This window comes from Strix aluco, chromosome 5 (assembly GCF_031877795.1).
Source record: "Strix aluco isolate bStrAlu1 chromosome 5, bStrAlu1.hap1, whole genome shotgun sequence".
Classification (NCBI taxonomy): domain Eukaryota; kingdom Metazoa; phylum Chordata; class Aves; order Strigiformes; family Strigidae; genus Strix; species Strix aluco.
The window spans coordinates 68,283,955-68,297,107 of record NC_133935.1 but is presented as its reverse complement, the minus strand read 5'-3'; the positions used below and the strand labels follow the sequence as shown (position 1 = coordinate 68,297,107).

Below are 13,153 nucleotides of genomic sequence, written 5' to 3'. Positions count from 1 at the left end.
AAAATTTATTCAAGCCTAACAAAAAATTAACAGTGTTTGCAACCCTAAAATTGTCTTCCTGCCTTCAACGAAAGGAGCTGCAGACAAGATATTTCACTGCTCAACAGAGTCAACCTAACAGTGCTTGAAGTGTCATCAAGTGAAGATAATCAAGGGCTATTTAACACCAAACCAGCTTTGCTGTTTTTAGGCAGCACTGAACACAATGAACAAAAATAAGGCTGACCTGCATATTCACATCTTTTTACCTAAATCAGATGAATCTACAGTATGTTTTTTTGTCCCTCAGACCTAAAATACTTTTATGTTAAAAAAGAAATTTTTATAGAACGCAGGAGTACTTAGCCATTTTTATTGGCTGAAGGTTAGCTCTTAACATCTGCTTTTGTCTCCATTTTTTTCCAATGACATGTTGTTAGAAGTAATTTCTGAGTGACAGCATTATTACAGCTTTGGAGGGAGGAGAAAAAGTAAACGTAAAGGAAGAGGAAAAAAAAAGGAGGGAGGAGAGAAAGGAAAATGGAAGTGGGGGGAGCATTACCATGTTAGGATAGCATGGCCTGACGAAATCCAAGTGGCAGCATGACCAATGAACACTGTTTTGGTACCAATAAAATAAAAGCAACCTCGTTCCAAGTATTTTACCTATTCTTGAGTAATACATGTTTCTTTGTATGGGATAGCTTCTTAATGTGCATACTTCCTCTACGCACACCGAAGAAACTATGTCTGGTTACTACAATGGGAAACACAGAGCTATCAATTAAAATGTCCCAAAATATTGGACTGCACGTATGATACAATGAAAGAGTACGTACTACCACAGATACTCTTTATGGAGGACCTCCCTTTATGCATGTAACTACAAAAAAAAGAAAACGTAACCACACACAAACCTTTTCTGAGACATATTCATCTTGCAGTCAGTCATACCACGGGACCTGTCTCCCTCTCTCTCCGCGCACAGTAGAATGAACCCTAAGTCACCCATATTTTTGACTGCCATGTTCAGTGCCCAAAGTTAGCGTTGGAGTCACTGGATTCATTTTTATGATCTCTTTTTTATGGTCTCTTAAATCAGACCTGTAGGCAAGTATGTGGGGGTTGGAACTAGATGACCTTTCAAGGTCCATTCCAACCCAACCTATTCTATGATGTTCCAAACAGGTAAAAAATAATGGTGATATGATCAACTCTGGTACTTTAGGTACCTGATACAAGGTACATAATATCTTCATAATATCTAAGCCTGTGAATTTGAAGGCAGGCCATCAATACTCAGTCCCAACACCATGGGAAGTGTGTTCTTAATTTATAACCATAGTGTGGATCTCTTAATTCTATCTTTTTTTTAATACTGTCAATAAATCCCACAGTTCTCTTTTACCATCTGCCCCCCACAGAAAAATTAGTGTTAAATGCCACAGATGAAGCACATAAGGGACTATGACATTTTATTTTTTAGAAACCCAAACCTGGGCCAAGAAATGAGCTAAGCATTCAAAAAAAAAAAAAAAAAAAAAAAAATTCAAATCCCAGAATACAGTAAAAGGCTCCACAATTCCTATAGCATCAAGAAAAACAGAAGGGACTCTAGAAATATTATTTGATTGTTACAGAAGATTCAGTTATACTGATCTTAGAAAACACAGCAATTTTAAGTTGGGTGCTAATAATTAATATCTTAAAAAACCCCAAATGATAGTACTTTCAAAGAAATTAACAGGTTTAAGACCCAAGAAACATTTCTAAAATAATAATGCATATTATAACTTATGCATGCACACACTTCACAAGCTTGAAGAAGGTCAAAACCCCCATTTATCTAGTTGTTCATCAAGCCCCACCATTCTTGACTCTGTTGCTCAAAATTCCCTCTTATTCTAATAATATAAATCAAGAAATAAACAAGATTTTTAATGGTGAGGAGGTTAATACTATAGTTCTTTAGATGAAATAAACCCAAAAGGAACATTTATTCTCTTAAATGTCACTGCAGTTGCTGACTGGTATGAAGTAGTTTCCTCCCCCCTCCTTCTGCCTTATGCACTTATTTTATTCCATATGTATTACAAAAATCCTCTCCTAGTTCTCAAAATTTTCCCAGAAGTTAAATTAGCAAAAAATTTAGTAGGGCTGCCAGAACTCCTGTCTAAAGCTTGGGCAGGCCAAATACAAATAAAGAAATGAAGCTTTCAGGTTTTTTTCAAGTTTATCTCCATAATTTGCTTTATTTTCTTAGCAGATAGTCAAAGTTTCCCAGTGGCCTATCACCCCACTAAAAGCAAACAAAAATACAACTAGAAAACCCCCCAAAATGCACAAATAAACAAACTTGTCAAAAGCAAGCAAAAATGCACTAGCACCGCCCCCCCCAATAATTTTGGTAGCGTTCTAGTCAAACTTCACTTTCTCAGACTTTTTGGTACTTATGGGCTGCCATGCAGCCTAGTGTTATCCTGACAACTCAGCAGTCGAGCTCCTGTAGTCCCCATGTCTCTACACTGACAAATACAACAAGCCAGGGGGTATCCTTTTAGGCTTTCACAATCTCCAATGCTTTGTTTGCACATACAGCTTTATGTTTTGAAACTTCCTGAAGGCAGACAGCTGAAATTTTTGGACATGGCTAAGTGCTTAAATAACTAACTACATTTCACATTAGATTTTACAGGAAACAATCACTATGCATATACAGGAAAAAAAAACCAACAACAAAACAAAGAGAACAGTTTTGAGAGTATAAGGACTCTGGATCTCTCAGTAGATTTAGTCAAATTACTGCATTTTACTCATTAATATATGTATACACTATCATTCCTGTCTATATTAACCAGACAAGTAATTATGCCAAATTGTTTTTTCACTGAGCAACCTCTAGTTTAGTTTGTTATTTATTTAGAGGACATGTTATGGTCTTAGATAAGCATGTTTTACTTTCTTTTCTTCCATTTAGAAAATGGTAATTGACTGAGGCACATATGAAACTTTTAATCAAATTGGCCTGTGCTCCAGAGAGTCAAAGAATTGTTAGAAATCAAGATTTGAAGAATTCAAAAATTAACCTGTGTTCCATTTTAGCCCAGATATAATATCTATCCTTATCACACCAAATAAAATTAAGTAAAAGTGGCCATTGCTACACTATTACATTATACTGAATGCAAGTGGATTTCATATACTTGCAGACAGTTCTTAAGTTCATCAAACATTTTGTAGTGATCGGGCAGAAACAGTCAGGTCAGTATTTACTAATAGATTTAATAAGATATAATTACATTTGTTTTATACCAACAACTGCATGCAAAGTATGTATTAAGGAATGATAAATTCCCCCATGCCCAAAAAAGCCCTGTGTTTTTACTGTGTTAAATATTCTAATTCAGTGATCCATGTTATAAATATTTTGCATCTGTTTCAGTGCCTTGAGAAAAATCTGTGTGGCTAGAAGCAAGAATACTACCATGCAAATGACATGTTTCACTGAAATTTTCTATTGCTGCTGTCTAGTCAAGAAATAAAACCAACATACTGCACTATAATAAACACTATTTGCAATCCTAATTCTCTGATAAATTAAAGTGATTGCTTTAGGATAGTATATTCTAAATACTTAGTTTCTAATTAAAATAGAGGGTACCAACACAGTATCTGTGAAATACTATCCTAAATTTATGAAAGCTTAAAGGTGACTGATAAAACCAGGAACATCATGAAAATTTAATCTGAATCTAGCATTTTACAATGCTGAAAAGGTATCATAAAATGGTAATTTGTTCCAGGATTTTATCTTACTTACACATAACTGGTAGATGTTCCAACCATTTAAAAATTTGCCTCTAAAGCTGATTAATGGATAAAAGATATTTTTCTCACATGTAGTAATTGTGCCAACTAATTCCCTGATGAAAAGGTTTAATGTTTGTAACAAAAGGGCAAGGTAAGTATACAATAGATATTTTGAAAAGGTCATTGTGTTGCAGTTAAGATTTGACATGCCTGAACTTCAAGAATCACACGTCAGTCTCTGATGTGACCAAAATTTCCAAAGTTAAAACAACCTATCTTCTTTTTGAAATTGCTAGATACCATCTGAAGCAAAATCAAGATACATTAAGTATGTGTAGGAAATTTTTAAACACGTCTCTCCATTATGTAGTTGTCAGTTTCCACATAGCAACTATGGAGAAAGATGTGATATATATGTAAGTGATAATGCCCTAGTAGAACACTATGAAATTAAAATTTAAGGTTACATTACACTATTGCTTCATATTTTTTAAACAAAGATTCACATATAAAGGGAGGTCAGAGTACTAAAGTGAACTGTTTTCAGTCCTCTTTGAAGGTTAAATCATATTGTGCAATAGTTCTCGATTTCTGAAAAAGGCTGGTATTTCAATAACTATTTTGTATATGAAAACCAACAACATATGGGGCACCATACTTACAAAATAATGTGCCAAGGGATCCTGTATATGTCTTTCTTGAAACAAACTGGCAAGGACATGAACTTCAAATGTAATTCAAGAAATCATAATAAAAGGCAGTCTATGAGAATGATGAAACACCAGACAAAGTATGTGCGGTTTTACTTAACCAGGTAAGCTTTAGAGTCTTCCTCTGAACTCCTCCATATAAGAATACAGACGAGTGACATGAAAGGGGGAAACATTAAGGAGACTGAGTAAGGTGAGGGACAAAACAAGGCATCTTTAAGTAACAGCAAAACCCCCACATTGGTTATGAACAGTTAAGAAAGAAAAAAGATGTGACTCCGCAGCTCTCGACCACTTAAAAGTTTCAATGCTCTATGTATTAAGCAAAGTCCTTTTTAATTACTTTTTTCCTATATACGCTAGAATTGAGGGTATTTAACATTCACACCAGTCAAAAAAACCTGTGCAATAATCATTCATTTTCAACTACAGTGATTGCTCATGAAGTTGCTAGCTCACAAGAACACATGTAAGAAGTCTGACTCATGCCTTTTCTAACATGGTATGGCTTTGGAGGCAAAAAGCTCATGTCTGCTGAATTCTTTAGAATAAGAACATTTTTTACCAGCAGCATGAAATGAAAATTTTGTGAAAAATAACCAAACACAAAAAAAAGTATATTACTATATACATCATCTCATTTATTTTTATCAGAACACAGACATCTGCATGATTCGACACCAGCTTGCATATGCAAAAGTAAAACAATTCAACTGGTTTTAAATCTTGGAAAGCATCTGAGGTTTGTGCTGGTTTCCTGCTGAATTGTAGCTCAAAATAGCTGCCAACTGCTAATTGCTTAAATTATCGTGGAGACACAAGTTTGAAAATAACACGAGGAATAAAATCTCCAACATGAAAGTAAAATGTAGAAACACAGGAGTAAGATTTGATAAGTTGACACATCTGTATGAACTATATATATGCTTAAAAACCCACATACTATTAAAGAATAACTAGAACACCTTCAGGTGAATTTAATTTGGCTAAAACGTTTCAATTTACATACAGTCTCTTCTTGAACAAATAAGTTTAAACATAAATGCCCTCTAAGTATTAGTTCTACATAAATTTAATTCTGTACAAACCTTCATTAGTTCAAAGAGGCTACAGAATTTTACTTAAAATTATTTTTTTAAAATTACATCTTTTGACCTTCTGGGTTTGCTGTTACTAGCCTACATATTACATAAACCCTCCCCCTAGAAATTCTGAAATGTTTTGTTTTGAAGATAATCAAAAGAATATTTGCCCCACATACACCTAACTCCACAGAGAGAGAAAGACCAAAATTACAGATTTTAAATGTATTCAGAAATCTGGTGGGGGGTTTTCTGGTCAAAAATTAAGTCAGTTTTCCTATGTAATACAAACATTTTTTTCCCAAAGAAGTAATTCACAACGTTTAAAGATAAAAATTTCAAGGAATTAATTCCTGGTGTGATCTAGCACAAAATGATTCACTGTGACTGTGATAAAACGCATCTGTGTAAAGGTACATAATGAAATTACCTAGATTAAAAACTGGCAAATTAGAATATTTGGAAACCAAAGCTTTTTATATCAGTAATGAAGACTAAATCATTTCTATCATCACACTACCTTCACGATTCCTACTTCAGAACTAAAGTACCAGATCAAAGCTACATGCTCTTTCCAAGCCGTTATGAAAAGGAATGGAAAGTGGGGCTTTCCAAGCAGGCAAAACAAAGAAGCAAATATAGAAAAGACCCCCCCACGCCGAATCTTACTTACAATTTTCTCACGCTACGATAGCAGTATTAGAATAATTTTCTTCATCACTTGATCATTCAGAAAAAAACCACCCACACCAAAAAACCACTAACCAAAAAACCAAAAACCAACCAAAAAACACAGCCAACCAAAAAAAGAGCCACCACCCAGCCCTCCTGCCACCCCAAACCACAAAAACCCCCAGAAGCCAAAGAGCTTTTGAAGCACATCTTCACAACAAATGTTCAAATTAAATTCCTGTATCTTTTATTCAAAGACACAAAAAACCCCACACGCTGCTTTCATACCTGCATATGGGTTAACAATGTGACAATGAAACAGAGTATTTATTTCAAAGGTAATATAAAAGTCATAGCAATGACCATGGATAACATTAAAGAAATATACTTAAATAATCTCCTTATGCTGCTGTTCTTCCTCAAATATGGTTTTATTCAAACTTCTCCAATAAACAGAACTACAGTTCACTAAGAAAAGGTGTAATTAATGTCTTCAACTGTACTGCACAAATGTGTCAACATTTTTTTAAATGTTCTTTAAAGAAGTCTCATTAAGAGCATAAGCTTACACTTAAAGATTCTTCAACTTTATTTATTTAAAGTGCACAGACTAAAAAAAAGAAACACAGGAAATGTCATTATACCTTGGGATTTCAACACTTCCATAAATTACACGGGTATACAAAGCACCTCATAAACAGTCATCAGTTTCATAATGTGAAAATATACTTGGAGTAACACCACAGAAAAATGAAGTCACACATGGAACATTTATTTTCCATGCTCCACCTTGTAAGAGTTCTAGCTTTGGCACTACGTATGACGTTTCCATGTATTTTAACAGGGAATTGCAAAAAAAAGCAGCAGATTGACCTTTCCTATTGGTTGCAACAAAAGGAAATAGAAAACAGCTTAAAAAAAAAATCACCCACTCATATATGTAAACCTGGAAGATTCTATTGCCAAAGTGAAAACTGAAAAAGTAAAACTTGGTTCACTAAGTCTAATTGTGTAGGGCCAACACAAAAATTAATCACTAATTTTTTGAACTGTAACTACTCAGCTACGAGGAAAAACTCTTCAAGTGCTAAAATCTGAAGATTAACAGTTACATGTATGTCAAAAAATTAACAGGTATGTTAACTTTCAAGATGTATCCATTCAAATAAGTTTTGCAACATTTACCTGTATCCAAGCGCTTTACAGGGGACTCATCATCAACCTCAGAATCTCCACATGCACTCCTTGATCTTTTCCTTGGGTGCAGAAGTGTCTCCAACCTTGGAAGGACTACAGACAAAAAGGTTTTGGTCCCTAGCTGTGGAGAAGTTGGCTGGGTTTCAGTGTTCTTTGCAGACTTTTGGGGGCTTATACTTTTCGATTTGCAGAAGAGAATGGATGTACGTCTGTTTACATCAGTTGATGACTCAGCTACAGCAGAAACAGTCGACTCATTGAGATTACTGTCAAGTAAATGTTCTGGAGTGTGTCCATTTATTTCTTTCTGAATGGAAGTGCTATATAATTCATTATCAAATTTTACTCTTTTGTAAAGCTTACTCTGCTCTGGATTGAGTTCTACTGGTTTGAGGGTTGGTGGTTCTGAATTAGTCTCCAAGTTTGAAGGAAGAGGTAATGCATCTGATGGTTCAAGTTTAGGGGGAGATTTATCTCCTGAAAAAATTATAAATAGAGTGTGATTTTTGAAAACCTGTAGTTATAAAGTCTATTATAAAACTCACTATAAATGTGCAGCCCACCAAATAAATTGTTGTTTGGAAACAAAGCATAACATTTTAAAAACAAACCTTGTCTAGCAACAACCTGTCCTAGTTAGTAGTTCCTACTTTTATACTGGGAATGTAACAGGGAGAGAAAAGTAGGTGTTTATAGTTGGTGTTAACAATTTACACCTGGATAAATATTTTTTATTTCTCATGCAGTTATGTTAGTTTCATTAACTAAAAACTAAGAAATCTATTTTTTAAATAGAAAGTTGGGGTGGTGGACGATTATCTGTTAAATGCAATTACACTGCCATTCAAGTAAAATTTTTGGTAATATACATTTTTATCTATTTTACCTTATCAATATTCACCTTACCTGCCTAAGACAAATTTGTAACCTGATCTACTAGAAAGAGCTAAAATGTGTTATAAAACTTACAGAAAGGTGCGATTTGCAAAGCTGTTTTACAGCTCTGGCTAGAAGTTTTATGTACCAAAAAGAAACTCAAAAAGGGGAGGAAAGAAAACCCACCCCGAAGTCTTGCAGCTTGATTAGCCACTAGTTGGCAAATACACATCTGACAATGCAGACTTGATAGGAGAAATCAGAAAAACCACCCTCTACCATATTTTTTTTTTCTTTTCTTCCTTAAATACATGATCATGTCCCAGTAAATTCCACTAATTTCATGCTGGGAAGAGACAATGGAGATATAACTGTGAGCATATAAAACTAGTTTCAGTTTTTCATCCCAAGCAATGGGATAGAAAATAAACATTCTACTGTTGCAGCATTTCCAAATACAAGTAGAAGGACTTCCTAACCCATAATTATGAACTCAAAAAGATGTTAAAACCTTTCTAGCTTCCAAAAGAATCTTTTAAAATATAAATTAATAGTAAGAAAGATGATGCTTATTCTGGAGTAAGTGTATGAGACCAACATAATATTTACACTATCACACGAAATTTTAAAGTTTAGTTAATTTCTCTATGCCACCTGAAAAAAAGGTGTCAAAAGGGTTTAAGTCTTGTATCTGTAGTTAATTAAATATTATCTCTATATTGTTTTGATTTTGGTTCAGCAATGCTTACATGGTAGTCAATGACTTGTAAGTGCAGAAAAATCTGCGCCCCATTTTGTAAGGTTTAATCAAATAGCATAGTTCATGTTAAAAAATATATTGCTAAAATGAAGTGTGACTATACTTACATCCTTTGAAGGCATGTAAGTATTAGAACCAGTAAATAATATTTCAGGAAGACATTTAGAATGACATTTACAGTCCAATAAGCACATTTGAAGTACCACCAATTAAAAAAGCCTGCAGTTTAGAATGTCCAAGGCGACTGTTCTTTATGAACAAATTCTGATTTTCTTGCAATTAGTCACAAAATATTCACAAAAAACTTTAAGCACAGAAAAACACTGGAGAACTATTTAGACACTAAAACTTAAATTTCATGGGGCTATTCCAGTACCTATTTTTAACATGATCAGAAACTGAAAACAGAATTGCAAGGGGGTAATTCACAGCTCTTCTCAAGCCAGCTCCTGTAGAGATCCTAGGCACAGGATTCTACTACTTTCCTCATCTTTCTTTTTGGCAATTTGTTTTCTTTACTCCTCAAAGTACCTTCCATTTCAGAGTTGAAATTTGAACTAATGACTATTACTCTTCACTAGATCAGAATTGTAACAACAATGCCAATCAACTGTGGATCATGCTCTTCGCTATGTTTTTTTAAAAAAGCATACTGTAAATGTACAAAACCAGCTACTGCTCACTTTTGGACTATTTTTTTGCACAACAGCTGCAGTGAAAGGCTGTGTCATAACAATGTTAAGCTACAAGTAAAATAGTTAGTGTGTTCATCATCTGCCAGAAACTACATTCCTAAAGAACTATACTCAGTAGCATCATCACTTGAAGATTTAAAAAAACCCCAATTTTTACAAAAAAGTCATTAAACATTTTAATACCTAACAGCCTCAGAACAAAATAAGTACGCTGATTCACGTACACTTTTTCTATTGTTGTTCAAATCTCAAGAAAGTTATATGTTTGAAAAGCATTCTCTTAGTCGCACTAAGAATTAAACACCAAGTTGCTGTCTGAATGGCAGTTAAGGACAGTCATTTTATTGACTCCACCTTTCAAAAATTTTGATAGCATCAAGCTGCACCAGACACAGACTATTTTATTTATTACCATGCTTCCACTTTCCCTTAAGCTATTTCCTCCTCCCATTCAATGCATTATTCAAAATGAAACACGTCTCTAACTCCCCTAAAGAAAAACAGGTTAGTAGCTGATCGTGAAAAAAGCTCAGTAAAACATTTTTTGAGACTAGATTTTCTTTGCATCATTTAAAAATGAGCAATAAAGACCTCAGTAACTGATTTAAAAGCTAAAAATGCAAATAAAATATTCAACTGAAATATAAAGTTAGTTCTAGTATATTGCTCTCACTGAAATCAATGGGAATTAGCTAAGAGTAGATGCAGTTCTGAGATGAATGCTTTGAGGAGGAAGACAAGCACAAGGGGAAGGGCTGGTTAGATATGGCTGACTTGATTCTACAACATGAAGTTTGTTAAGTCCTATCAATAGCTTTATTCAAAAAAATAAATAAATTTTTAAAAAACCCAACCCAAACCTACCCTCCACACCCCCCCCCCCACACCCCCCCCCCAGACTCTGGAGTAGAGAATAATAAAGCTACAAGACAGTTCAACAGCCAGAGTTTTCTGCACTATTGACCTAGGCTCACATGATGCCTAATACATATTTTGGCATTTAAGTGGATTTCTCGAAGTACAAAGATGTTTTCCACTCAGGCATTTCCAATTCCTTTTCATATGAGATTGTTTGTACTTTCATTTCTTAACACCTAAATTTTTAAAAAGCCTTGCTACTGTGAAAAATAATGGAGGGAGGTTTTGTTTAAAAAGATCATTCTCATAATCTTAAAATATCTGTTGCGATTAAGTGGTTATTTGACCATTTAAAAATTCAATATAATGTTCATTTATTACACTTTTTAATGTGTAAAAAAAATATTTTTAATTCACATGATTAAAGTGCCTGACTGAAGAGGTTCAGAACAGTACTGATTTAAACACAGTTTAAAATCTTACCTTCTTCCTCTCCGTCTTGTTCTAATGCTGCACTTTCTTCTTCAAAACTTCCAATACCTGATTCTATTTGAGGAGCTTGGTTGTGTTGCTGACTTAGTTTGTTGCGAATAATGCTGATTTCTTTCTTTAACAGCTTTGCTCTTTTGCTCCTTGACCCACTGGATTTCATTGCACAGGTGAGATCAAGTTTTTCTAGCAACTCTCTCAGCTGTTCTTCCAAGGACATATGTGCTCTGTTTGCAGGGTTCAGTAACCTATCCACTGAAGTCAAAATATGTATAATTGAAAATGTGCTAGTGTTTGTTAGAATATTTCACAGAGTAATAATATCAACAGGAGGAAGAAAACATGAAATTCACTTGCCAGAATCAAAAAATGTAATCAAAAAGCTATTTAGATTACAGTCTTAGTAGCTTTACCATTACCAGTGAAGAAATGTTGAAATGAATTCCTATTATATAATTACTATTCTTCTTGATCAGCATTTTGCTCAAGAACACCACGTAATAGGGCAAAGAATTAAAAGGTCAGAAGGAAGACATAATTAATCCTTCCCACCCTAATAGATGATTTCCTTCTTATAGAGAAGGGCAAGATTATGGTTATGAAAGAAATGTGTTAATTATACTCCTTTACTGCCAAAATCTCAGAAAACATGTATGTCAAAAGAAGTCACTTTAATTCCTAGTATTACAAACACACTTGATTTTTTAATTCAGTATGTTAATTAAGAATGTGCATAAGTTTATGCGCACTGGTAGTCATTTTTCATGACTTACAAGCATATACAACCATGTGAAAGAAAGCACTCAATTTAAAAACCTTTTTCATTTATCTTGTTAAATTAGGCTCTGGCATTGTCAAAATCAGAATCTGGATAACACTGTTTCCTAATGACAGATCTAGTTGAATACAAACAATTGAATCTTTCAAGCAATGTTTTCAATGGGGGGGGATCTAGTCATCACTGAACAGCAGCAATCTTAAAACATCTGTATGGAATGTACACACTGTGTGTTAATGAAAAATACAACTTTTACAAATAATCCAAAAACATCTTACCATCTTCCCAAGAGAAAGGCTGGGGTGACTCAAGTTTAGGCCGTTCAGGTAAGTGCATTCCAGTTTCATTATTATAACCGATTCCTTCAGCATCTCGCCTAGCTTGCCTGAGAACTACACCTCCTTGATCTCTTAACCGCACTGCCGCTCTATAGAATATTGTATCTTTTGCATTGTATTTCATACAGTTATCTATGATAAGATTGAAGTCTTCTTCAAACTCACTGAGGTTTTTATAGCCTTGAGCATCTAACCGTTTTCGCATGGTAGAGAAATCCATAGGATGTTTTATATGATCCAAATAGTCTGGAACCTTTGAATAAATATTTAAAACATGAATGGGTAAAATTACCTTATTACAGACAAAATAACATCAGCTCTTAACTGATCCACATTTTTTAATATATTTTGTAAGAACTCAAATCAAGAACTTCAAAATGTAGCTTAGAATCGCACACCCTGATAATGCAAACGTTTGCATGCCAACAGAGGTTTGCCTATTAGAAGATTCTGCATCTTAGATAACATGTTGGAGCTCTATTAACAGACGCTGAAACTACATGTTTTTAGAATTCCATGGTTTTATGTACATAGTGTGTGTATTTATGAATATCATACTTATAAATGTATGCATTTATACATATATACACATATGTATAATCTATACACATGTGGTATATGCACTCATACATATATATACAATCTATACACATACACACACCTACATGTTATTTATACACATGTATGTGTTGCATATGTACGTATGCGCATACGCGCTAAGACTAGTTTCCCAGTGAATGAAAAGAAATATCACCTGCAAGTAAGAACACAGTATCCACATTTCAATTTTTAAGACACCCTTTGAGTTCGCTTTATCAAATAATCTTATTGCAAAAGATCATTATGTACCCATGTCGCTCTGTAACAGCATTTCCCAGAAACTATTTTGGTATATGAGCATAAACAGAC

General features: G+C 34.1%; 1 protein-coding gene across 4 annotated transcripts in view; it reads right to left on the bottom strand.

Annotated features, from left to right (window-relative positions):
- BRD1 (bromodomain containing 1) overlaps positions 1–13,153 on the bottom strand; it is a 63,259-nt gene that overhangs the window by 20,184 nt on the left and 29,922 nt on the right. For 3 of the 4 annotated variants that reach the window (XM_074827711.1, XM_074827709.1, XM_074827708.1), the window contains 3 exons: positions 12,185–12,497; positions 11,123–11,383; positions 7,439–7,927 (listed from right to left, as the gene is read on the bottom strand). In XM_074827711.1, the coding sequence (XP_074683812.1) occupies positions 7,439–7,927; positions 11,123–11,383; positions 12,185–12,497 (1,063 nt within the window). The remainder of the gene's footprint in view (positions 1–7,438; positions 7,928–11,122; positions 11,384–12,184; positions 12,498–13,153) is intronic. The other variant, XM_074827710.1, reaches the window with a different exon arrangement.